At 42.9% G+C, this 23,821-nt stretch overlaps 1 protein-coding gene across 1 annotated transcript in view; it reads left to right on the forward strand.

Moving 5' to 3' along the window:
• Positions 1–3,752, forward strand: part of AQR (aquarius intron-binding spliceosomal factor) — a 102,185-nt gene extending 98,433 nt beyond the window's left edge. The window contains exon 35 of the mRNA XM_050953854.1: positions 2,864–3,752. Coding sequence (XP_050809811.1) covers positions 2,864–3,091 — 228 coding nt within the window. The 3' untranslated portion in view covers positions 3,092–3,752. The remainder of the gene's footprint in view (positions 1–2,863) is intronic.
• The last annotated feature ends 20,069 nt before the right edge of the window (positions 3,753–23,821 follow it).

Raw genomic sequence — 23,821 nt, forward strand, 5'->3', positions numbered from 1 at the left:
AAAGAAAGATATTAGGTTGGCTTGATATGATTTGTTCTTGACAAATCCATGTTAACTGTTACCTATCACCTTATTTTCTTCTAGGTGCTTAAAAATTGATAGTTTGATTCTTTGCTGCATTATCTTTCTGGGTGCCAAAGTTAAAATGACGGGTCTATAATTCCCTGGGTTTCCCAGCTAGTTTCACAGCTAGTGCCAGATCTGCTGGGGGTGGGGTGGGGGAATGGGATTTCTCCTTCCTGTGTAAGGAGTGGCCAGGGCCGAGGCAGACCCACCCCCAGAAACCTCCCCCAGCTGCAAGAAGCTCCGCACACCTCTCCTCCCCCTATTTTCTGTTTCCTGTGGCTGAGGAGCAATGGGGAAGGGGTAATTGTACGGGAAGCTGCTCCCCTGTCCACCCAACCCCTCTGCATTGAGGCTCTCCCATACCCAGACCACCCCCAGTGAGCCTCACTGCCCCACACTCAGAACCCCCACACCCAAACCTCACCATGCCAAGCCCTACCCTCCCCTGCACCCAGACGCTCTGCCAGGCTTCACCCTCCCTCCCCCTCCCGGATCCAAACTTGCACTGACCCCTTTCTTCTGCATCCAGACCACCCCCCGCTGAGCTGCCCCACTCAAACCCCCATCCCAAGGAGCCCGAACCCCCCATACCCAGACCCTTCTGCTGAACCCCAATCCCCCCCCCACATTCCCCTGCTGAGTCCCAACTACCTTCACTTGGACCCCCCTGCAGAGTCCCAATCATCCTGCTCCCAGAAACCTCCAGTGAGCCCCTGTGCATCCAGATTCCCCCACACACACCCAGATGTCCCCCACCAAGCCGCCCACACTTAAATTGCCCCACACAGAATCCTCTAACCACACACCTGGATCCCCCAACACTTAGCCACTCCACACTTGGATTCAGCCCAGCTGAACCTGCCTGCCCCACACCTGTATCAGGGGCTGGGCATGCATGCAGGACTCTGTCCTTCTTCCTCGCTATCTTGGTGCTTCTGGTGCAGAAATGCAGGGCCCTGGGGTGTATCTGGGGCAGGCTGAGCCCTTGCACTGTCAGGGATCAGGTGCAGCCTCACCGCCCAGTCCTTGTCTTGAGGGTAGGGGAGAAGATGGGGGAGGCTACAGGGTGATCTTCCACCTCCGTGCGCCAGTGGCCTCTGCTCCCCACTGCCATGCTGGAGTCTCCACGTTTATTTATTGACAAATAAAATATGCAGAATTTTAAAATATTGTGCACAGAATGTTTGTTTGGTTTTGGGCACAATTCCCTCAGGAGTACTTTTTCTCCTGTTTATAGATAGATACTATATTGGCTCTTTTCCTGTCCTCTGGTGTATCTCTCATCCTCTACGAGTTCTCAAAGATAATCACTAGTGGCTCAGGAATCTCTTCAGACAGTTCCTTAAGTATTCTAGGATATATTTCATCAGGCCCTGCTGACTAGAAGACATCTAAGTAATTATTAACTTGTTCTTTTTTCTATTTTAGCCTCAATCCTACCCCATTTACAATGATGTTCACTATGTTAGTCGTCCAATTACTGCTAACATTTTTGGTGAAAACTGAAGCAAAAAAGTGCATTTAAGACTTTGGCCATCACAACATTTTCTGTCATTGTCTTTCCTTCCTCATTTAGTAATGGGCCTACCCTGTCCTTGGGCATCCTCTTTTTTCTCATATATTTGTAAAATGCTTTCTTGTTACCCTTTATATCCTTAGCTAGTTTAACCTCTTTTTGTTCCTTTTCCTTCCTAATTTTGTCCCTACATGCTTGTGTTGTTTTTGTATATTCATCCTTTGTAGTTTGACTTAGTTTCCACTTCTTTTGAGTTTCAGGTCACTTAAGATCTCCTGTTTAATCCAGAGTGGCTTCCTACCATAGTTTCTATCGTTCCTATGTGTTGGTATAGTTTACTCTTGTGCCCTTAATAATGTCTCTTTAAAAAACTGCTAACTCTCTTGAACTGTTCTTTCCCTTAGACTTGCTTCCCATGGGATCTTACCTACCAACTCTCTGAGTTTGACGTTTGCCTTCTTGAAGTCCATTGTCTGTATTCTTCTGTTTTCTCTCCTACCATTCCTTAGAATCATGAACTCTGTCATTTCATGATTACTTTCACCCAAGGTGGCTTTCACCTTCAGATTCTCTGTTAGTTCCTTCCTGTTTGTCAGAATCAAATCCAGAATAGCTTCTCCCCTAGTTGCTTCGTCCACCTTCTGTAATAAAAAGTTGTCTCTAGTGTATTCCAGAAACTTGCTGGATAATCTGTGCCCTGCGGTATTGTTTCCCCAACAGATGTCTGGGTAGTTGAAGTCCTCCATCACCACCAAGTCCTGTGTTTTGGATGATTTTGTTGTTTAAAAAATGTGTAATCCATCTGTTCTTCCTACTTAGGTGGTCTAAGTAGACCCCTCCATAACATCACCCTTGTTTGTTTTTTTTGTTTTTTTTTTTTACCCCTTTTATCCTTATCTGGGTGTTTGAGTGAATTCCACCACCCCCAATTTACTAGGGGTGAATTTCCCCCCTTCTTTTGTAGGATTTAGTTAATCTGGAAAGCATGAACTGGTAAGACATGAATATATGCTAAATACATTTTCATTCATATCTCGATAGGAGTTGCATTAATGGTTTCCTAATGTTCAGAAACAGTAAATACTTGTGAATGTAAGGGAGAAACACTAATCACTAAAGTCATAAAATGTCTATCTGGTCTTATGCATAAATGGTTAAAGGTATTTAGGTTTTAGATCTAAGGTGAGCAAGTAGAGCTAAAACAGAAATTAGTATACAAATCTTTTCATAAAACCTGAAGTTATGTTTGTGTATTGAATAATCTTCCTCTTATATTATCAGGATTTATTGCCCCCACCAGCCTTGGTTGAAGAAAGTGAAACAGTTCAAACTCAGGAAGCAGAAGCGGAAGTTGAAACCAAAAGCACACCAGTGAAGAGTGAAGAGACAACGGTGAAGGAAGAGGGAGAGATGGTAAAGGAAGAGGGAGAGCATCGGAAAATGCCAGAGCATCCAGGAAGAGACAGTGATAGTGAAGACAGTGAAGCTGAGACTGAGACTGAAAAGTGATCTTTACTCTAAGTATGTTTTGGACTGGAGATGGTGACAGAGCCAAAATAAGTTGGACCTTATTAATAGCTGGCTGTGTAATGTGACCTGTTCTGCATATTTTTCACTGAATATTTCAGTGGACAAATTTAATGATTGGTATATAGTGGTAAATATTAATGGGTACTGAATTCTTATCAGTATCAATACTTTGTAGTTTTCATGTGAAGTGACTGGTGATTTTCTTTCATTTAGTAAAAAATATTTTATACTTGTTTTTAATATTTTGGATAGAAAAAGTAGAAATTTTTAATATGTTCATTGATGGAACCATCAAATTTCTAGTGATTTTTAAGTAATTATCTTCAGGCCCACTTCACATTCGCTTTCCCTAACACTGATATATAAAGTGGACAGTGGAGAGGTTCGGAACCAAACTGCCTATGCAGAGATGTTGGTATGGGCCCTAATTCAGTGAGATACTTACGCATGTGCCTAATGTTAGACCCGTGAGTATTCCCACTGACTTCAGTGGGAGTTAAATACTGCTTAAGTGCTTTGCTGAACACGGGCCTCTGAGAGCAGCATAAGATCATGTGCTAGCTGTGCTCTTTTCATTACTGTCTTCTGCTGCTATTCTTAGTATGTCAGCATAGGCAATAAAAAAACTTATTCATTTTTATTTTGAGAGACAGTAATTGCCCATGATAAAGTAACATCGAATAAAGGTGAAGGTCATTTTCCACACACAGGAACTGGGTCTGCAGAACATCAAACACGTAGTGAGACAGTGCTTGAGTGGATTTTCTGGGGTAACTTCCAAACACACATCCTTCATAAGCTCCTAGGGAGTAAAAGGTTTTTTGCTGATTCAGCATCTGCCAGCTTGGCAGTTGATTCAATTAAACACACAGTTCTTTCCCAGTAGATTTGCAAACAAAGCAGTAGCCATAGGACCATCCTTCATATTCTTTGCTGGCAAATGAAAGATAATTTGGTTGTGAAATGGCCAGCAGGATTTCCTCACAAAGTTTAGACAAAATTATTCATACTAATGAATTAAAACATTCAAGTTTCCTAAATATCTTTATAGTAAAATGAGACTCAAATGTGAAGAAAAACAATTAGAAGCAAAACTTGCCCTCCCCCCTCCCCACACACACCGCCAACATAATGTATGATAACCCTTCCCCCATCATCTTCATTAAAATCAATCTCCCTTCGCATGTCTCCACTATTGCACATCGCAATATCTAGTTTTGGTACTCCAGCCTTTTTGTGAGCTGCTGCATTTGTTTTCTGAACTCTGCCAAGTCAACAAATGAATCACTTGAGAACCACCATCCATCACTTTTTAACAGAGAGAAAAAAATGCACAGCTTCTTTTTAAATTATCTGCTAGTGGAGGGGTGAATGGTGCAGAGTTAAATATGTGGGTGATACAGTTTTATAAACTAACGTGCATACGTTTAATCAGGGATGAATAGTACAAGGCCTTCGGGCAACATGTGACCAGCTCAGCTGAGGGTCATCTTTGCTTCCCAACCTATTTTCTATAAATATTTGAGTGTTTGACAATCATCTATCTTGGTTCTTTAAAAAAAAAAAAAAAAAAAAAAAAAAAGGATTGGAGGAGGAGCATGTGATATTTGTACATAATTAACGAAGCAACTGAAGGGGGGGAAATTGATTTATTTATTTTTTCTAAAATAGGTAGCCTGATCTATAGATTATGAATAAGCATTTGCAGTTATCACTTTGAGGGTTGACAGGTCCCAAGATCAGGCCCAATATTATTAAAACTATTATATAGTTGGGAACCCAGATGTGCACAGGTGCAACATTCACACTATAGGAATTCTTATATTTACAAATAATTTATTAATACATTTAGCAAAGTCACAAACACTCTAACTCAATAAGGTAGATAGAGATAATACAGAAAGTGCATCTGAACATCCATACTCTCACCATCCCTTGCCGAACAACCTGAAATGTTACCCATCATCTTTCTCACCTTCCTCATCTTCACCAGTGATTATCATTCTGGCACCTCCCAAGGGCCTACATCTCCCTCTCCTACTGCCCTGGGATGCTGCTTTTATAATATGTTATGCTGTCACCATGTTTAATGCATATTCAGTAGGAGATTTCCCCCTCTTCCTTATTTGTATTTACTCCCCTTAACAATGTTAAGGTGTCCTTTTTTAATAGGTTAATATATTTGATTTCATGCAATTATCATATATGTTAATTTGTTGCCCCAGCACTCTTGTGGTCAGATGTTCTGTCCAGAACTTTCCAGAAGCTGGTATTAGCTCATGTTTCTGTGGTTGGCTGGTGTCGTAGTCAGAATTCTCCATTACATTCTACTTCCTGTTCCCCAAAACTTATGGGTTACCTAAGTTTATCTATGCCAAAGTTCATAGGCTTCAAGCCTCATGCTAACTGCTGAAGCCAATGTCTTACAGTATACAAGCCTCTAGGTTCCTTGCATTACTGCTGAATATAATAAGGCAGAGTAATGCAAAGCAGAGAATATAATAGAGGTAAGTTGGCCACAATATGGAGTCAGGAACTATCTCAGTAGCAATAAGAGCACAGAGCCTGATGGAATGCCTACAGCAACCGGAGAAGGTTTAGAAAAAGGAATGAGAAGATACTTTTGAATGTATTTGCAGACCCACTGGTGGTTTCCCCAAAGCCCACACCACACTCTGATGCACACAGAGTCTGTGTTGAGCTGTACTATATATGAAGACCCTTCTTCATGGTCTCCAGGAGTCTTGGGTTCTCAGTACATGTGAAGCAATTTGTACCTGTTCTTCAAGTGCTTGTTCACGTCCATTCCACATTAGGTGTGCGTGTGCTGCGTGCACGAGCATCAGAAACTTTTCCCTTAGCAACTTCTGGCGGGGCCCCCGCCTGAGTGGTGCCACTGTGTCATGCATATATATCCTTGCTGGCCCAACCGCCTCCTGTTCCTTCTTACTGTCCGTGGCAGCATTGGAACAACCTCTTGCTCTCATACGAAAAGCAATCTCTTAGCTTTAGAGTACTTAGCTGCTATCAGTTCATTAGCATTCCCTTGTTGTGGACACTTATATTAGGTGCTTGGAGGCTTCCAGCACCCGCCCTGGGCTGCAGGGCATGCCGCAGGCCCAGGGGTTTAAGGCTTGCGCCATGTGCCGCAAGCCTATGCTGGTTAGTGACCCCCATGACACCTTTCTACGTTCCCTGGGGGAAGCAAACCAAACAGAGTGGTGTAAGATTTGCAAGGCTTTTAAACCTAGATCAAAGAGAGAGACTTTCGCTTGAAGCAGTTGTTGATGGAGGCCATGCTGTAGCCATCAGGCCCAGAGCACCTGATGCTGGCTCTAGCCTCCTCAGTGTGGAGTGCCCCAGAGTTGTCAAGAGACCCGGTGTCGGATAAACACCGCAAGCCATCTGCCTCGGAGCGAAGTAGGCCCCAACACTGCTTATCCTCCCTGATGTGACCCAATGCTAAACCAAAGGAAGGACATGGATGTTCCTCACAAGGGAGACTGGCGGTATTTAAGGGCCTGGGCACAAGGAAGAGCATGATAGGTGCTGGCACCAGTGGCACCAGCACCACAAGTCCCACTGAGTCGAACCCTAAGAGAACTCAGGATGACAGGCTTGAGGGAGTATTAGATCAGCCCTCCACGCCTGACACCTTTGAGACGGTGAAGGACCTCATCGGGTTGTTGGCGGTGAGCCCCCTCCCAACGAGGGAGAAGCCTCCCGGGCCCGGGGTGCCATTGAGGGGAAAGCCGGCAATGGTGCGCTGTTCGAGGACACCATCCCAGCATTGCTCCTGGCATTGGTCCTGGTTGTGCTTGAGTCTGTAGACTGTTACCCCTGACACAGAGGGAAGTCTCGGTACCGGAGGCGAGCCAGCATACAGGTTTAGTGCAAGGGACCCAATGCTCTCCGGCATCCTCCAGAAGAAGGTGAGGTGGTCATCGCCAAAGGCTTCCAGAAGTCACTGGTCCTGGTCCAGGTCTCGGGAGCACCAATACCCGTCCCGGTCCCTATCAGCAAGAAGCCGCTTGTCAACTTCCTGCCAGCACAGATCGACAGCACCACTGTGGCCTTCGCACTCGGTGTCACCGGAGACCGATGCTGACTTATCCGATACAGTTACATTCACTAAGCACCGGACAACAGAGAGCACCAGGCTGGGTGGAACTCAAGTGGGGACTGCCAGGACGCTGGCCCTTCTGGACCCCTTGGGCCTACCAGCAGCGGCAGGGACCTCCCTCCAGGCCAGCTACTCAGTGCACCGGTCCTGGTCCCTGCACCGACGCTCCTCCGTGCAGGAAGCTACGGTGTCCAGACCACCTGCACCTTCGCTGAGTGAGAGACCGGAGAAACCAGCACCGAGTCCGGTGCTACCCCAAGGTCAGCTGTCCTGGCCCAAGCCAGAAGCCCCTCCCTCGGGGGCGGGGGGCTAAGGGGACCACCAGGAGGAAGCTGAGCAGTTGCTAACCTCATCATCCCTGGATGAAGCGGTGGCAGGCACATCGGTATCAGGGCCTCTGCCAATAGACCACAGAGCCCACCAAGATCTGCTGCGTTAAGGTTCCTCATTACATGGGATTACAGGCCGAGGAGATGGTGGAGCGGGAGGACCCCATGGTGGACATTCTGAGCCCAGAAGGTCCATCCAGAATAGCGCTTCTGCCCATTAAGACCATACAGTCGAATTATAAGACTATATGGCAGAGCCCAGCCTCCAGCTGTCCAACAGTGGAGGGTGTGGAGCGCAAGTACTTTGTCCTGTCAAAGGGGTATGACTTCTTGTTTTGCCACCCAAGCCCATGTTCCCTGGTAGTCTCTGTGGTAAACGAGAGAGCGCCATGGGCAGCAGGCTCCAGACCCTAAGGCCAAGGAAGCAAAGTGCCTGGACCTGTTTGGCAGGAACGTCTATTCCTCAGGGGGCCTCCAGTTGAGGATTGCTAATCAACAGATCATCCTCAACAGGCATAACTTCAACTCCTGGGCAGCAGTTGGGAAGTTTAAGGGCAACCTCCCGCAGGGATCCCAACAGAAGTTCACGGCGCTGGTGGATGAAGGCAAGGCCGTAGCGAAGACCTCTCTCCAGGCGTTCTTGGATTCAGCGGATGCGGCGGCCAGGACAATCACATCTGGCATGGTCGTGCAACTCTCGGTGTGGCTTCAGGAGTCAGGTCTGCGCCTGAGGTCCAGAACTCGCTCCAGGATCTCCCCTTCGAAGGGTCTAGGCTCTTTTCAGACCAGATGGACGCAAAGCTACATAGCTTCAAGGACTTAAGGGCTACACTCAAGTCACTGGGTATGCACACCTGGGTGACTCAGAGGAAGCCCTTCAAGCTGCAGCCGCCGCCTCCTCAGCGTCACTACTAGCCTCATCCTAGGCATGAGTCCCACCACAGGTGAAGTGGGGATAACAGGAGGCGATGTAGTAATAACAATAGCTCCAATAGGCCGGGCTAGAGCCAAGGCCAACATAAATCCCAGCCAGGCCATAAACCAGGCTTTTGAATGTGTGCTCAAGGACAGTGTACTAGACCGATCACCGGATCTATCCCCTTGTTTCCTGAACTGCCTGTTCCGTTTCTCCAGTGCATGGTCCAGCATTATGTCAGACCATTGGGTGTTACGCATGGTGCGAAGCAGATACATGCTGCAGTTCTCCCTGCCTACCCCCACCCCATTCCCCTTCCCTTTTCAGGGACCCCTCTCATGAGCACATCCTGGAAAAGAACATTTGGACGCTCCTAGAGGCGAGGGCTGTAGAGATGGTACCGAAAGACTTAATGGGGAAAGGGTTCTACTCCTGATACTTCCTCATTCCCAAGGCTAAAGGAGGCCTTCAACCCATTCTAGACCTGCGCAGGCTCAACAAGTTCCTGGTCAAGGCCTGGTTCCGCGTGGTCTCTCTGGGCATCATCATCGCTTCCCTGGATCCGGGGGACTGGTACACTGCCCTTGACATGAAGGACGTGTACTTTCATATCACCATCCACCCAGCACATTGCCAATTCCTGCATTTCACTGTGAACCAGGAACATTACCAGTTCAGTTCTCCCATTTGACCTAGCAGCAGCCCCGTGAGTGTTCACAAAATGCATGGCAGTAGTGGCAGTCTTTTTTTATGGAGGCAGAGGATTCGAGTTTACCCATACCTCGACGACTGGCTCCTGGTGGACTGGTCCAAAGAGGAGATTCAGTCCCACATGCAGGTGGCCCCGAGACTATTCCGCACGCTTGGACTCCTGGTCAAAGTCCCCAAGGTCATCCTCATTCCAACACAGAGAGTGGAATTCATAGGGGCATTCCTAGATGCGGTACAGGCAAAGGCGAGCCTTCCAGTATCACGATTCCTGGCCAGCCAGCAAGCAGTGAACTCCCTGTGCCAGTTTCCCAATACAACGGCCAGATGCAGCCTGAGGCTGCTGGGCTTCATGGCAGCCTGCACTTGGTAGTGCACGCATGTAGTCAAGCATGCCAGAGTGAAACTCAACGCTGCAGGCTTGGCTTGCCCGTGTATACTGCCCAGGCAGGGACCCCCTGGACTTGGTAGTGACAGCCCTGAAGGACGTGCTAGACTCCTTGTGGTGGTGGCAGTCCCCAACTGTGGTTTGCAAAGGCATCCCCTTTGCCACACAACAGCTGGACCTGATGCTTGTGACAGACGCATCAGACCTCGGCTGGGGTGCTCACCTAGGGGACCTCAGGGCTTGTGGTCAGGAGCAGAGTGGTCACTCCATATCAACGTGAAGGAGCTCAGTGTGGTTCATTTAGCCTGCCAGACCTTTCATGCCACTTTGAGTGGTCACAGCGTGACAGTTCTGATGGACAACACAACCGTCATGGTTTTTTATATAAACAAGCAAGGCGGAGCCCATTCCTCATTGCTCTGCCGTGAGGCTCTGCTCCTCTGGAACTTTTGCATAGCCCACACCATTCACCTCAAGACATCATATCTCCTGGGGGTGCGGAACGAACTGATGGACCATCTCAGTGGGTCGTACTTCATGCACGAGTGGTGAGGAGAGTTGTGAAGGGGATTGCCACTGGAAGGGAACAGAGATAGTTTAGTATAAATAGCAAAAGCTTGAATTATTGCTTTACTGCATCCTCATTTGGGGCATGCCTCCCTGGTGCGTTGAGGGACAACAAGGTAAGGAGTGGGAGGGGAGAAGAGTTAAAGGTCTGTTAACTTAGGGTACGTTTGCACTTAAAATGCTGAAGCAGTGCTGCAGAAGTGCTTCAGTATAGATGCTGTCTACACCGATAGGAGAGGTTCTCCCATTTACATACGTAAGTCACTGAGAGGTGGTAGCTAGGTCAAGGGTTAGGTTGGTATACTGATGTAAATTTCTAATGTAGGCTTCATTTTCTTGAAAGGGAAAGGGATCAAATTTCAGAAGTTTGGTAGAATGGATGGTTTACTGAATGGTTGGAAAGCTTTGGCTTTTTGAACCCTTCCATTCAAAGCAGACAGCCTTCATGATTTAAATACATTGAAATCTTTCCTCCAAAAAATGCATATAGTTACTGTTGACCTTTTTCTTGTATGAAAATATCACATAATTTAGGGCTTGGTGACTTGTTTCTGAAAAAGTATTTATTTTCTTGGGATTTAACATCTTTTAGTGTTTGCAGCTTTGTGCTAATGAATGAGACACAGTGAAATTGAATAATATATTTTCTTTGTCCCAAGTTGACTGTAAATAAGCACTTTTTACAAAATCCTAAGAGCTATAGATGGTTCTGTTTTTTTAATGCCTTCCTTGCATATGTACCATGGCAGGACATTTGTAAGGCGGCCACGTGGTCTGCAGATTGGCAGAGGCCCTGGGGGGTTTTCAGCTTCCTCTGCAATGTGGGGGACAGGTCTCTTGCTGAAGGATTCTCTGCACCTTGAAGTCTTTAAGCCACAAGTTGAGGACTTGAATAGCTCAGACATAGGTCAGGGGTTTGTTACAGGAGTGAGTGGGTGAGATTCTGTGGCCTGCGTTGTGCAGGAGGTCAGACTGGAAGACCATAATGGTCCCTTCTGACCTTAAAGTTTGAGTCCTCCATCCACATCTTTTCTGCTTACGATGCCATCACCCCAGCAGTGGCAGTGGTGGATGCGGCAGTTGGCCAGGCCATCCTACAGACACTGACTTCTTGCGAGTCCTCACACTCACCTCCGTGCTGACCACTGCTCTCTACTCTCCCATGTCTGGAATCCATATAGGGGCCAATCACTTGAAGAACGGGAGGCTGCTTACTGTAACTGGAGGTTTTTTGAGATGTGTGATCCCTATTTGGGTTCCAATACCCTCCCTCCATGCCCTCTTAAAGCCTTAAACTCACCACATGGCCGACACACGTGAAGGTCAATAGACACTACTACAAACAGTTCCAGCGCATGGCAGCATGCACGCCGCCTTTGGAATCCAAATAAGGACCATACATCTTGAAGAACCTCCAGTTACAGTAAGCAGCCTCTCTATCCTATTGAACAATGTTACACTGTGTTTTCTAAAGTGAGACATACCCCATACATTTGAATTCTTGAGTTGAATAGGGGGAGAGAGGTCCTTAAAAAATCATCCCCTTTAGCTGAGCACACATACAAGAATACTGAAACAAGAGTTTTGGGAGAATGCTTAGTTGCCAAGGAGTCTTCCTTTTGGAAATGTATTGGCTACTGTTTTGAAATATGAATGGACATTGTCCAGTCAGTATTTTTATTCACCATATTTGAGTGTGTGACCTTGGGAAAAAAAAATTATGTAAAATAACCTTAAACCCTGATATTGGCTGAAGTATCCATGCCCTTTAGTGAGTGGGCCAGGAGAACCACCCTGAGAAAGGGAAGGACCTGGATGAGACAGACCCCACTGAATAGTCAGTTTGTATTCATTTTGCACACTGAAAGGGCTTATTGGAAAAAAAGTTTCGAAGTGTCTAAGGCCCAGTTTCTCAGTGGTATTTAGGCACCTGATTCCTGTTGAAATCAATACAAGCTAAATATTTTTGAGGATCTGGGCCTGTCTCATTTTTAAGTCACTTTTAAAATGAAATCTTTGTAACAAGTATTTTTGAAAAAAAATGGCTTAGGTTAGCAAGGATGTGTGTTGGAAATTATTACTATCTTTCATGACTCTAGATTTGTTTATAAATGAAGAGAATGTGCCTATGCTGAGTGTCCCACCTATAGAGAAAATCTTTACTGCAAAAAAGATTGACTTCCAGTTTTATTAGCTTGGTTGTCTTGGTGTGTACCCTAAAGTAGAACATTGCATACATGCTTTGTGGGGACTGTTAAATTCATTCCTGAGCATGAGAATCCTACTGACGAGTGAGTATGATGTGCATCTATCTAGATTTGTGTATTGCTCTCATTACTATGGTATTTGAGCATGTAATAAGGAAAATTTAGGACTAGGAGTGGGTGGGGCACGTGGTGCTCTGCCTGATCTTTGGCCAAAACAGAAATCTCTATGGGACTGCTCCAACCAATGTAATTTAGTAGATTGAGGTGATCAGCTCAGGATCAGAGGAAAGAAAGATTTCTTAGAGACAGCTTTTTCCCATCTGCATTGTATGTAAGCTTGGCTCAGTTGAGGACTAAGCCCTTAGTATCTGCCACGCTGCTTCAGTTTGCATTTTGAAAACTGCCACATCCTGTCATAGAAATCAATGAGCCAGTATAACCTGAAGGAAGTACAAGGCTAAGATTAAAGTAACCTGTGCCCTGCCTTCTCCCTTCCAGTTTAGAACTGAAACTGGGCTGCCTTGGTGCCCTTAGCCTGACTATCAATTGCCATAATTCCTGGACTCCTTAGGCTCACTCATAGGTACCAAATGATCCAAACATAATTCAGATTCTGTTAGTGTATGTTCCCATTCGCAAACTGATTCAATCCCCACTGAGCACAAGGCTTCTAATGCACTAGGTCCTAATCTCTCTCATGCATACAGCTCAGACTTTAGTGGTGGGCCAGCTGTCCTAAATTGCTCCCTACTCCCACAACGTTCACCCACTGGCATTCTGTCAGCCTGAACTATGTAATGAGAGGAGGCATTGAGGACAGCTGCTGCTGCTGACTTATCGCTCAGTCCTGTACATAGTGCCCTACTATAAAATTCTGAGCTGAATCAAGTAAGATTTCCTGATACAAAATCAGGATGAGGACTGGAGGAAATATGTGGCTAGCTCCTTATGGTATGAAATAAATTATATATTCTGTTTGTCTACATATATACAGGTATATTTATTGGAAACTTGAAGCAATCTTCTCTTATAAACACACACGTAATACACCTATCTAACTTCATCAATATGAAATAAATCCGTCTGACATACTACATTACACATCTTACCTAAATTCTGTCCTTATTTTGGACAGCTTGGTTCAAACTGGGCAAAAGTTGTTGTAGAGGCATTCTGGAAATCTGTAGGCTCAGTATATGAGGAGCCTTTCAATTATGATATTTTTCTAATGCTGCTTTCCTTCCTCCCCCAATCCCTCGTCTCTGAAAGAGGTTTGCCCTGCAAATTAGTTTTATTTTGATGGCCTTGCTCCAAATTGGTGCCTTTTAATGTTTTAGGCAAGTTGTGAGAGGGAATTACAAAGATATAGAGCTGATGCAAATAACTATTGCTGTGGTGCAATTATACCTGTTAATATGTGTTTGCAGTAAAAATGTACACATTATAAATATGCTATACATGGCCTGGGTGACATGAGCAGAGGCCTGGAGGAGAGAGCCAGAGCTCAGGGACTCCACTGGGGAAGAAGAGAATATGGGAGGAGAGAGCATCTCTGATCTGAACTCAGGGTATGGCTATACTTGCAGCTGTACAGCGCTGGGAGTTAAACCTGTCTTCGTACAGCTGAGTAGGGAAAGCGCTGCAGTCTGGCCACACTGACAGCTGCCAGTGCACTGTCGTGGCCACACTTGCAGCATCTGCAGCGGCATTGGGAGCGGTGCATTATGGGCAGCTATCCCAGTGTTCAAGTGGCTGCAACATGCTTTTCAAAAGGGGGGGCTGGGCGGTGGAGTGTGATAGGGAAAGGGGGGAAAGAGTGGATTTTTGAAGCCGACACTGTCAGCAGCTGCCTTGCAAGTTCCGACCCCCTCCTCCACCCCTCTCTCACTCACTGAAAGCAAATAGCCCTCTTTGTTATTTCCTCACAGACCAGATAAGCAGCCACTCTGAAACTGAACGTCCCGCCCCCACGCCCTCCCACTGCGCTGCTTCTCTCCTCAAGTCCCCTCCCTCCCCCTCTCTTCAAGCAAACACTAGCTGTGGGCATTCCAAAGGGAGCTCCCTGCCTGCCTCTGCTCATTCACAGGAAACAGGAGCTGTTTGGTTTTTTTTGATAAGCAGGTCCCAGAGCCCCGAGTTCACAACAAAACAGAGGTATCACAACAAAACAAAGAGAGTAATCTTTACTTAAAAGGATTATGGGAAGGTTCCGGAGGTCAGTTACAGCGTAGTAAGATTATTCCCTGTTTTCACTGGCACCCCATCGCTACAGCAGCAGCGCTATAGTCTTTATTCCTCTCATTGAGGTGGAATGAGGGAGATACAGCGCTGTATGTGCCTTGCCAGTGTGGACGGGGAATGAGTTACAGCACTGTAAAGCCACCACCAGCGCTGTAACTCTCAAGTGTAGCCAAGGCCTCAAGTGCACCACATGGAGAGAGGAGACCATTCTAAATCCAATCCCCTTAGCTCTCCCCATTAGTGCAAAATTCACAGGCAAATTTAAGTGTTTAAAGTAGGACTGTCAATTATTTGCAGTTAACTCAAAACGATTAACACACAATTAGTTAACTAGATTTTTAAAAAATCATGATTAATTGCAGTTTTAATAACACTTAATAAAGTACCAATTTAAATGTATTATAAATATTTTTGGATGTTTTTCTACATTTTCAAATGTATTGATTTCAATTACAATACAGAATACAACATATTTATATTTTGATTACAAATATTTGCACAGTAAAAAAAAATAGTATTTTTCAATTCTCATCATACAAGTACTGAAGTGCAATCTCTTGTAAAAGTGCAACTTACAAATGTAGAATTATTATATTTTTACATAACTACACTCAAAACCAAAACAATGTAAAACTTTAGAGCCTACAAATCCATCCAGTCCTACTACTTTTTCAGCAAATCGCTAAGACAAACAAGTTTGTTTACATTTACAGGAGATAATGCTGCCCACCCCTTAATTACATTGTCACCAGAAAGTGAGAAGGGGCGTTTGCGTGGCAGTGCTTTAGCTGGCGTTGCAAGGTATTTACATGCCAAATATGTGCTAAACATTCATATGTCCCTTCATCCTTTGACCACCATTCCAGAGGACATGCTTCCATGCTAAATTTAAATTGGTATTCTATTATTGTTTAACAGTGTAATTAAAACTGTGATTAATCACAACTATTTATTTTTAATCTCACGATTCATTGTGATTTTTTTTAATCGTTTGACAGCCCAAGTTTAAAATTTAATCTCCCAGGATGCACCATCTGAGCTTCTGTTTTGCATGAGACACTGTGCTGTTGTGGGCAACTGGAGCTGGAAGGCAGTGTGCACAGAGCAGTGGTTGAAGGCATTAGACCTGATGGGGGGAGGCATTATATGAAGATTGCCTTCCAAGCAGTGTGTGTGTGACAGAGATGTAAGATGTGGCTGTGTGTTGGTTGTAGTCAGGATTAACACCCTTTTGCACCCTTTCCTATCTTAAAAAACTTTTAACTAAGTGTTGTTTTTTTTTAAAGGAATCATGCAAACACAAAAAATAAATTCTGAGGGGAAGACCAGGTTGAGTCATTTTTTCCGCCCCAAAGTTGGGCAGGACGAGGCTCTGACTCCACAGATGAGCTCAGTTCCCATCCTTCCAAAAGTCCCCCAGCAGCACCATGTCTCATGTATATCTGGAAGTCTGTATGTGCAATTTTGTGTGCGTGGTCGTGTCTATCCATATGTGTGTCTGTGTAAAGCATGTCCACAGTGTCCTTCCTACAAAGTTGTGTCCTTCTATGACACATCACCACCAGCACTCTGTATTCCCCTTTGGTCTCTGTTCAATCTCCCCAGCAGACCATATCTGTCTCTCTCCCAGCCATACCTTTCTTCCTTAACAGGGAAGGGGCTGCTTGTCTCTGTCCCATACTATGTGCTCCAGTCCTTTGGAGAGAGGACCGGAGGAGAAAAGCGGGTCTCTTCTCTCTGGCTCCTCCTGCTGTCTGAAGTGATATTGTCTATATGCTAGAGAACTGAGCTTTTCATCTGTACTCCTCAGCTGTCAGGTAGTGCTGAGATAGCTGCTGCTGCACACAGTGCCGTTTGGGAAGTTAGAAATGGTCTCCCTTTCCCTTTCTTGCCTCCCTGCTATCACTGATGCAAATTTAGAGGGGGAAAAGACATTGCAGCTCCCCCACCCATACCTGAAACTTCTAGGGGAAATGTCCACCTTAACCTTTGCCAGTGGTTACTTCAAATTGAAATATCATGTCCAGTACAAGTAACTAAATCAAAATCTCCTATGGAACAAATAATGTATGCAAAAGAAGGACAGTACTGCATAGTAACTAATGATAAAATTCTAGCATGGTCAACGTAAATGTATGGTCACAAATCCAAATTTTTGTTTTAAAACACAAGTGCCTACAACAATTGGCCATACATCAATATCTCCAATGCCCACTTTTAAAAATAAAACTGTTATTCTAAGTAACCCTAATTATCAGGATTTAACTAAACAAAGTACTCCAGTTTTTTGTGCATATATACCACCACTAACCTTACGGCTAAAACAATTGTTAAAAAAAAATCACACTTAATTAAAATTAGTAACAACATGAATAAAGCAAATCAAGCGACAGTTAAAATTTTAAATAATGGCAGTTCAAAAGATAGTACACCTAAAGAAAAGAAAACTGAATGAAAAGGGTGAATTGCTGGTCACAGTATCCTTACTATGTGCACCATCCTTGCCCTATGTCTCATGAAAGGAAAACTTAAATCACTACGTACAAGAACGATTAACCCCCTGCAGCATATAACAACCTGTTTCCTTTCCCTTGCTGCCCAGCAGCAACCAAAGCTAATATAAAAAAGTACATAAGGAAGTTAACACTTATAAAAAAAATGCAAAGTATAAGTCTACATCCAGTCCCAAAAGCTCCATATAATTGTAACGATGTACCACAATGCAGAGGAGCAATTGATCTCCCACTTGCAAAAGTCCCTAAAAAACCCAACCCCAATCCCTAATAATATAAAAGAATGGCATGCAAATAGACTTGTTACATATAATCTTTAGGCATAAATTTAAATTACATACAATACTTAAACACATCAATTAAATTTGATGTGCTATTGTATTAATCATTACTGTCGTATGTATATAACAGGGCTCTTATCTAATCATTGCTTAATAACAAGATAACACACCTTGTCAAGGGGGGAATGTGGCTGATGATTTTAGTTTAGTATCCATTTATCGTATGATGTTATGATTTAATGTATTATATTACATATAGTCACTGTAGGTTAACTAGAGTTAATTTGTAGGATTGTAAAAGTATAAGATTGATCAGTATTTAAAGGAACTATATGGTAGACATTAGTAAGACAAACTGAAACACAAAAATCCATAGGCCGAACCTGAAAACCCTTAGGTTAGTTATTTTGGGCCTTGGAGACAAAAAATAATGGCGCCAGTCAATGAGCAAGAAATCACCTAAAAGATAATGGAAAAGAGGTACCAATCAGTAATATTGCAAAAGTATAGCTGGAAAGATTAAATTAAATTATAAAATGCTGTGAGAACAAATATTGTCTCTAACACGTGCCCTAACCACAGAATAAAGGTGGTACGTTGATGTTAATGTTAACAAAAACCTACCCAGCCTATAGAATTTGGGGTCCCTTGTGTTTCCAGGGGACACAAACCAATAAGAGAAACTTATTGTACATGTGCAGAATGTAGGTATAGACAGACTCACAATATAAAAAAGGGTGCCCAAAACAGGGAAAACTCCAGCAGGAACCACTCCCATATTAATGGTCAATCCTTCAAAGGGCCATCTAGAAAAACGTAAGTATGTCTGTAGGTATAACTGGTCTATTAGACTTATCTTTAGAAATTGTATATGCTGTAACATTTATGGCTTTGTCAGTAATTTTAATAAAATTACTAACAAATATAAGCCCTTGCAGTTGTATGTGTTACTCGGCTATGGTTTTGTGTTCCCATGAACTCTAAATATAAAACAAACAGAGGTAACTCTGTTGAACTTAAAGCTATAGCCACCAGAGCCAAATCCACTAAAGTATAATTAACCTTAAATAAAGTAAAAGGTTACAGGTCATAACACTTTAACAGTGAGGATAATTAACTATTAGAATAATTTGCCAACAGCTGTGATGGGTTTGCCATCACCAGCAATTTTTAAATCAAAATTGGTTTAGGATATGCTGTAGTCCAAATGGAGTTATTTCCGGGAAGCTCTCTGTCCTGTGTAATACAGGAGATCAGACTAGATGATCACAATGATCCCATCTGGCCTCGGAATCTAGAACTCTATGCTGGCTGTCCAGAAACGTCATTATGCAGCTAGAGCTCCCCTGTGTCCAAAGGGTCATGACATAGGTGTGTAAAGCTTGCTAGGCCAGCCAGATTTCCCCTCCCACAAAGGGGGAAATCCCAGATGCCTTGTTATGGCAGTGTTAGGTCTCTTGTGCTGCAGAGGGGGATTGTTCAGAACTGAGGATCTGACTTACAGTATTCAGTGATGGCTCTGGCAGCAGCATTTCAGTTCAGTAAAATATCCTCTATTTTCTGCTTCAGGGAGAGGAGAAGAGGGAAAGATCCATAGGGAGCTTAATAAATATATAGATGGGATTCTATGTGATAACAGGGAAGTTGGTCAAAGACTGGAAGGGATCTGTTGGCTTACATGTCCAAAGTGATAGTCTGAATCATAAAGTATCAGGGTTGGTGGAAGGAACCTCAGGAGGTCATCTAGTTCAACCCGCTGCTCAAAGCAGGACCAATCCCCAGACAGATTTTTGCCCCAGATCCCTCAATGGTCCCCTTGAGTCTTGAACTCACGACCCTGGGCTTAGCAGGTCAATGCTCAAACCACTGAGCTCTCTCTCTCCCCCCCTGGTTCTTCAGTCCCAGGTATTCCTTGGCAGGGCTGAGATCCAGAAAGCTTTTTGCTGCAGTGTAATAGAGACAGTCCTGACATTAGTAGTGCCCAATGGAAACAATAGTTTGGAGAAGACATGTGATAGAAGTAGTGTAGAACTGGAGAGGAGGGGGAAAAAATCAGTGCTCCAAAATCCTCAATGGAATATTGCTGTGTTTGTATCAGTCACACATTCACTTTAAATATTTCCAAATTCCTCTGATACAGTTTAGATTTTTTTAATGGTTTCTTTTGTTGGGAGAAGACAAATATAATAGCATTTCTGTAGTTGGTGGGGTACTTTCATTTTACACCTCTGCTTTTGATGCTTATTCCTTAACCAAATAAAGTTCAATTAAATTCGTTTTGCCATTTTGGATTTCTTTACAGTAAATAAAAGGTATTTGTCATGCCATAAACATTTTTCCAGGTGACTCTCTCATTCTTGGATAGCTCAAAGGATATTCCGTCCTTCCCCCACCCAAAAAGATTCCAGCAGCTAGCCCAGCTGCATGCCAGTTACAGGCTTTGGCCCTGATCACAGTTATTTAAATTGCAAACCTCATTAACCTATTTAAATTCTACATCCTACATTCAAGATATATACATTGTAATCTTAATATTGCCATCTCTCGCAATCACAGTTTATCATCAATTGCCACTGATTTTTATTTTCATTAATAAAATTTTCAGTGCAAGCTATATTAATGCAATATTATGATTGCATTATGGTTAAATGTGTAGAGGTCACAATTCATAGTTATGACTTTCACAGCATCCTTGACTTGAACATATTTCAGACATATTTCTAATTATGGAGTTAATCTGTGTAGGAGGCAGAGAGTCCTTTTCCATTAGCTCTCCTCCAACCCCATCTTCCCTGAGCAGCTCCATAACTTCCAATTATAGCACACATTTTTGTCTTTTAGAGTTTCATTAGGCTAACCTTTACTCTGAATAGATAAGCACTCAGTGCCAGCAATTTCACAAATTACTGCTCAGTTTCCAATCTTTCTTTTTAAAGCAAGTTAATTGAGAAGCTAACTAAAAATAGGCTGCAACTACACCTCTCTGTTGCCAACATCCATCTCAATAAGGCTTCAGGCCAGGACATGGTGGAGACACAGCCCTTGTTATTCTGGTGAATGACTTTCTCATGCCCATAGTTTGGGAGTGTGGGGGGAAGCACTACTCAATGTTTTAGACTCACCGTGGCATGTGAAATGGTTGACAACCTAATTGTGCCATTCTCTCTGCAAGGCTGAAATTGCTCAGGTCTTTCCTCTCAGCCTGAGGACAACTGTTCCTCACTCTCCAGGACTCTTCAGATGCAGGATTCTTCAAGGCTCCATGTTTTCCCTCATCCTATTCAGTATCTATACAGATATATTCACTGAGCTGTCCACTTAGTCCAATGACTCATAAGATTTTTTTTCTAGAGAAGATCCTATAAAATCAGAGCCTATCTTTGGCAATTTTTGTTAATGTATGTTTATCCAAGTTAAAGATAATCTGCTATACACTTAACCAGTCCTTCAATGTATTTAAATCCATCTGGAGCGACTCATAATTCTCCATAGCTTTTACTAAATTAAATAACCTAGAGTCTCCAGCAAACCTCATTAACCTGCTCTCCATATCCTCCTTCAAATTATTAGTACATTAAACAATGCTGATATCAGTACTGACCCCTTGAAGTGTTCTACTATTCATTTCTCTGCAACCTGCGGGGCATCCATTCACTATCATTGGATTTTGCTCCTAACCACATAGTTCTTTATTCTTACACGTAAAAACACAAAGTATACCTACATACCTGATTTAGGTCCTGAGCCAGCAAAGCACTTTAGCATGTTCTTATCTTTAAGAACTGGAGTTGTCTCATTGACTTGAATGCAATTACTTGGCATCTTAAAATTAAACCTGTGATTAAATGTTTTGTTGGGTTGGGCCTTAATGCACATACAAATCCCAGTCACATGTTTCAGTTCTGTAATATTAATAACACTTTGCATTTCAATAGCATATTTCACCCACAAATCTCAATGTGCTTTAAAGAACCTAGTAAATTAAGCTTCCCTTTATCTCCGTTTTAACAGTCAGAAATTGATGCGAGGCCAAAGGCCAAAAGCAAGTCAGTGACATAACTAAACTGACCTTTGAACTCCTAAACTGTAGTCTAATGGTCTTTAAGAGAGGACACTGAGGGGACATGCTTTACACACAGGCAGACACGGACGTACACACACTGTCACTAATTTAGAGATTGACTTTGAAAGTTTGAGTTGGCCAAGCATTGTAGGTGATAGATTTATACTGTCCATGTAAAGTAATCCCTCTCCTATTCATCATAGTTCTTAGACTTACTCTAATGAACTATATCCTACCACAAGAAGTTGAAGACACAGATTTAAATTGGGTTTTCAAGGTGGAGGTCAGTTATGGCATTTAATTAAAGTGATCTAAAGAAAAGGAGGAGATGGGCAAGGATGCAAGAGCTAAAAGGGCATTTTGTGCCAAACACAAAGCTGCCAAAGAGAAGAGGATGGAAAACTCCAAAGACTCAGGAAGACTGGCAGGAGAGAAGTCAGCAGACAGGGAGAATCAAGCACAAGGGAGGTGGAGACGCGGCTGTCAATGTTTACAGATTTGATTAGTGAACTGTCTCATTTTACTGTAATATTGATTATTTTGCATATTATTCTTAGGGTTTCTGGTTTTAGGTGGAGACTAATCAAATTACAGAAAGCCCTTCTTCAGAAAAAATTGGTGAAGAGACTTTTTAATGACACTATCAATTTGAAGTGACTTGATTAGTCTTCCTGAATTACATAATTGATATGCTTTTTAAGTTTTTTAACATTCACCTTATTACAAATTGACATTCCGGTAACAAACAATCCTGTAATACAATTTAGAATGTCCAAAGTGCTTGTTTTTGGTTCTCTTTTAGGAGCATACAGATTACTGTGTATCTCCAAACTCAAATTATCAATGTCCTGTACCCATTGTTGATAAGCAGTAATCTTATCCACAAGGAGTACTGGAAAAAAAGATGCCACTTTGGTGTCTTTACAATAACAAAATTTGCTCATTGGCCAATTAGATAAATTTAACACAACAGGGATATGTATGAATTGTACTTGACTGGTTAATACCCCTGACATAGGTGTGGCAGTGAGACCACTAAGGGGACCTTTCTGCAATTCTGGACATTCCACTGAATTCTATGAATTATGTTTGTGTTTATTTTTTCACTATTATTCCCTGTACTTCTACTTTTGAATTATAACTTTGACATTATCCAAAAACTTAATTTGGATACAGGCTTCATATTCTTTCTTCTTTTTATGCTTTAGATTGTATATAATTATTGCTTCACATTTTACCGAGCTTTGACATTTGATTCTCTTTTTCCATGAGTCATACTGAATGTCATTACTGATTGACAAAGAGTGAATTTTTCCTGTAGTATATGTTTTACATTCTTCCTCTCTAGATTCCTCCAGTAAGGGAAAGATTTGTTTCCAATTTACATAAGGCATGTATTCATTTTCTTTTATATGTAAGAATAATATGTTTCCCTATTATTTCTCAACCATGTTGGTAAAATTTGTTATGAGTGGTCTGAAGTATTTGTCTGCCTAATTTTTTTTTTTTTTTGGAAAATAGTGTACGTACCTTTCTCTACGTATTTGAACCTTCAGTGAGAAATTTTTCCATAATATCAATTTTTGCCCTTCTTTTAATACCATATGTAATTCCAATTTATACAAACCTGATGTATGATTTGGTACCTTATTCAGTGTTACAGTTGTACTATTAGTCCATCCAGTCAACAAAGTTTTATTTCGAGTTTTAGATATAAACTATTCTTGGTTTGGTTGATTATTCCATTCAAAGAAAATTTTAGTTGCCAAGCATGGTATTTCAAATTGATCTTGGCCTGGTTTCATTCTTTTTCATACCCAAGTTACTGTTGTTTGCAAATCTTTAGCTTCAATAGGCAAATTTGAGTCCAGTCCCAATGCAACATTTTGATTTACACTAACAGTTTGTGTTTCTTGTGATGAAATGGTTGTGATTCAGTTTGGATGGCAGCATTCAAGCAGAAGTATAGGATTAGTGTGGTTGTGCTTTGCATTTTTTCTAGTTTCTGTTACTGGGATGATTGTACTGGCTTTCTTGCGCAATTATTGTTTCTGGTTGCTGCGCCTGTGGAGAAATATATTTTTTCCAGCACAGTTTAAACTGATTTGCATAGTAGAATTTATTAACTTTTTTGTTTCCCTGTAAGATTCTAATTTTATACACAGAGGTATAAAATGCCTGTAACAGGAGGGCACAGCAGTGAGCTTGGGGAGGCGCTAAGGGACCCAGCAGGAGCTGCTGTAATCAGAGGGTGCAGCAGTGAGTTTGGGAAGGTGCTAAGGGACCCAGCAGAGGCTGCTGTAATGGGAGGGTGCTAAGGAACCCTGGCAAGGCGTAGGGGACCCTAGTGAGGGGCCGCTGAAAATCCTGAGT

Source organism: Gopherus flavomarginatus, chromosome 5 (genome assembly GCF_025201925.1).
Source record: "Gopherus flavomarginatus isolate rGopFla2 chromosome 5, rGopFla2.mat.asm, whole genome shotgun sequence".
Taxonomy (NCBI): Eukaryota; Metazoa; Chordata; order Testudines; family Testudinidae; genus Gopherus; species Gopherus flavomarginatus.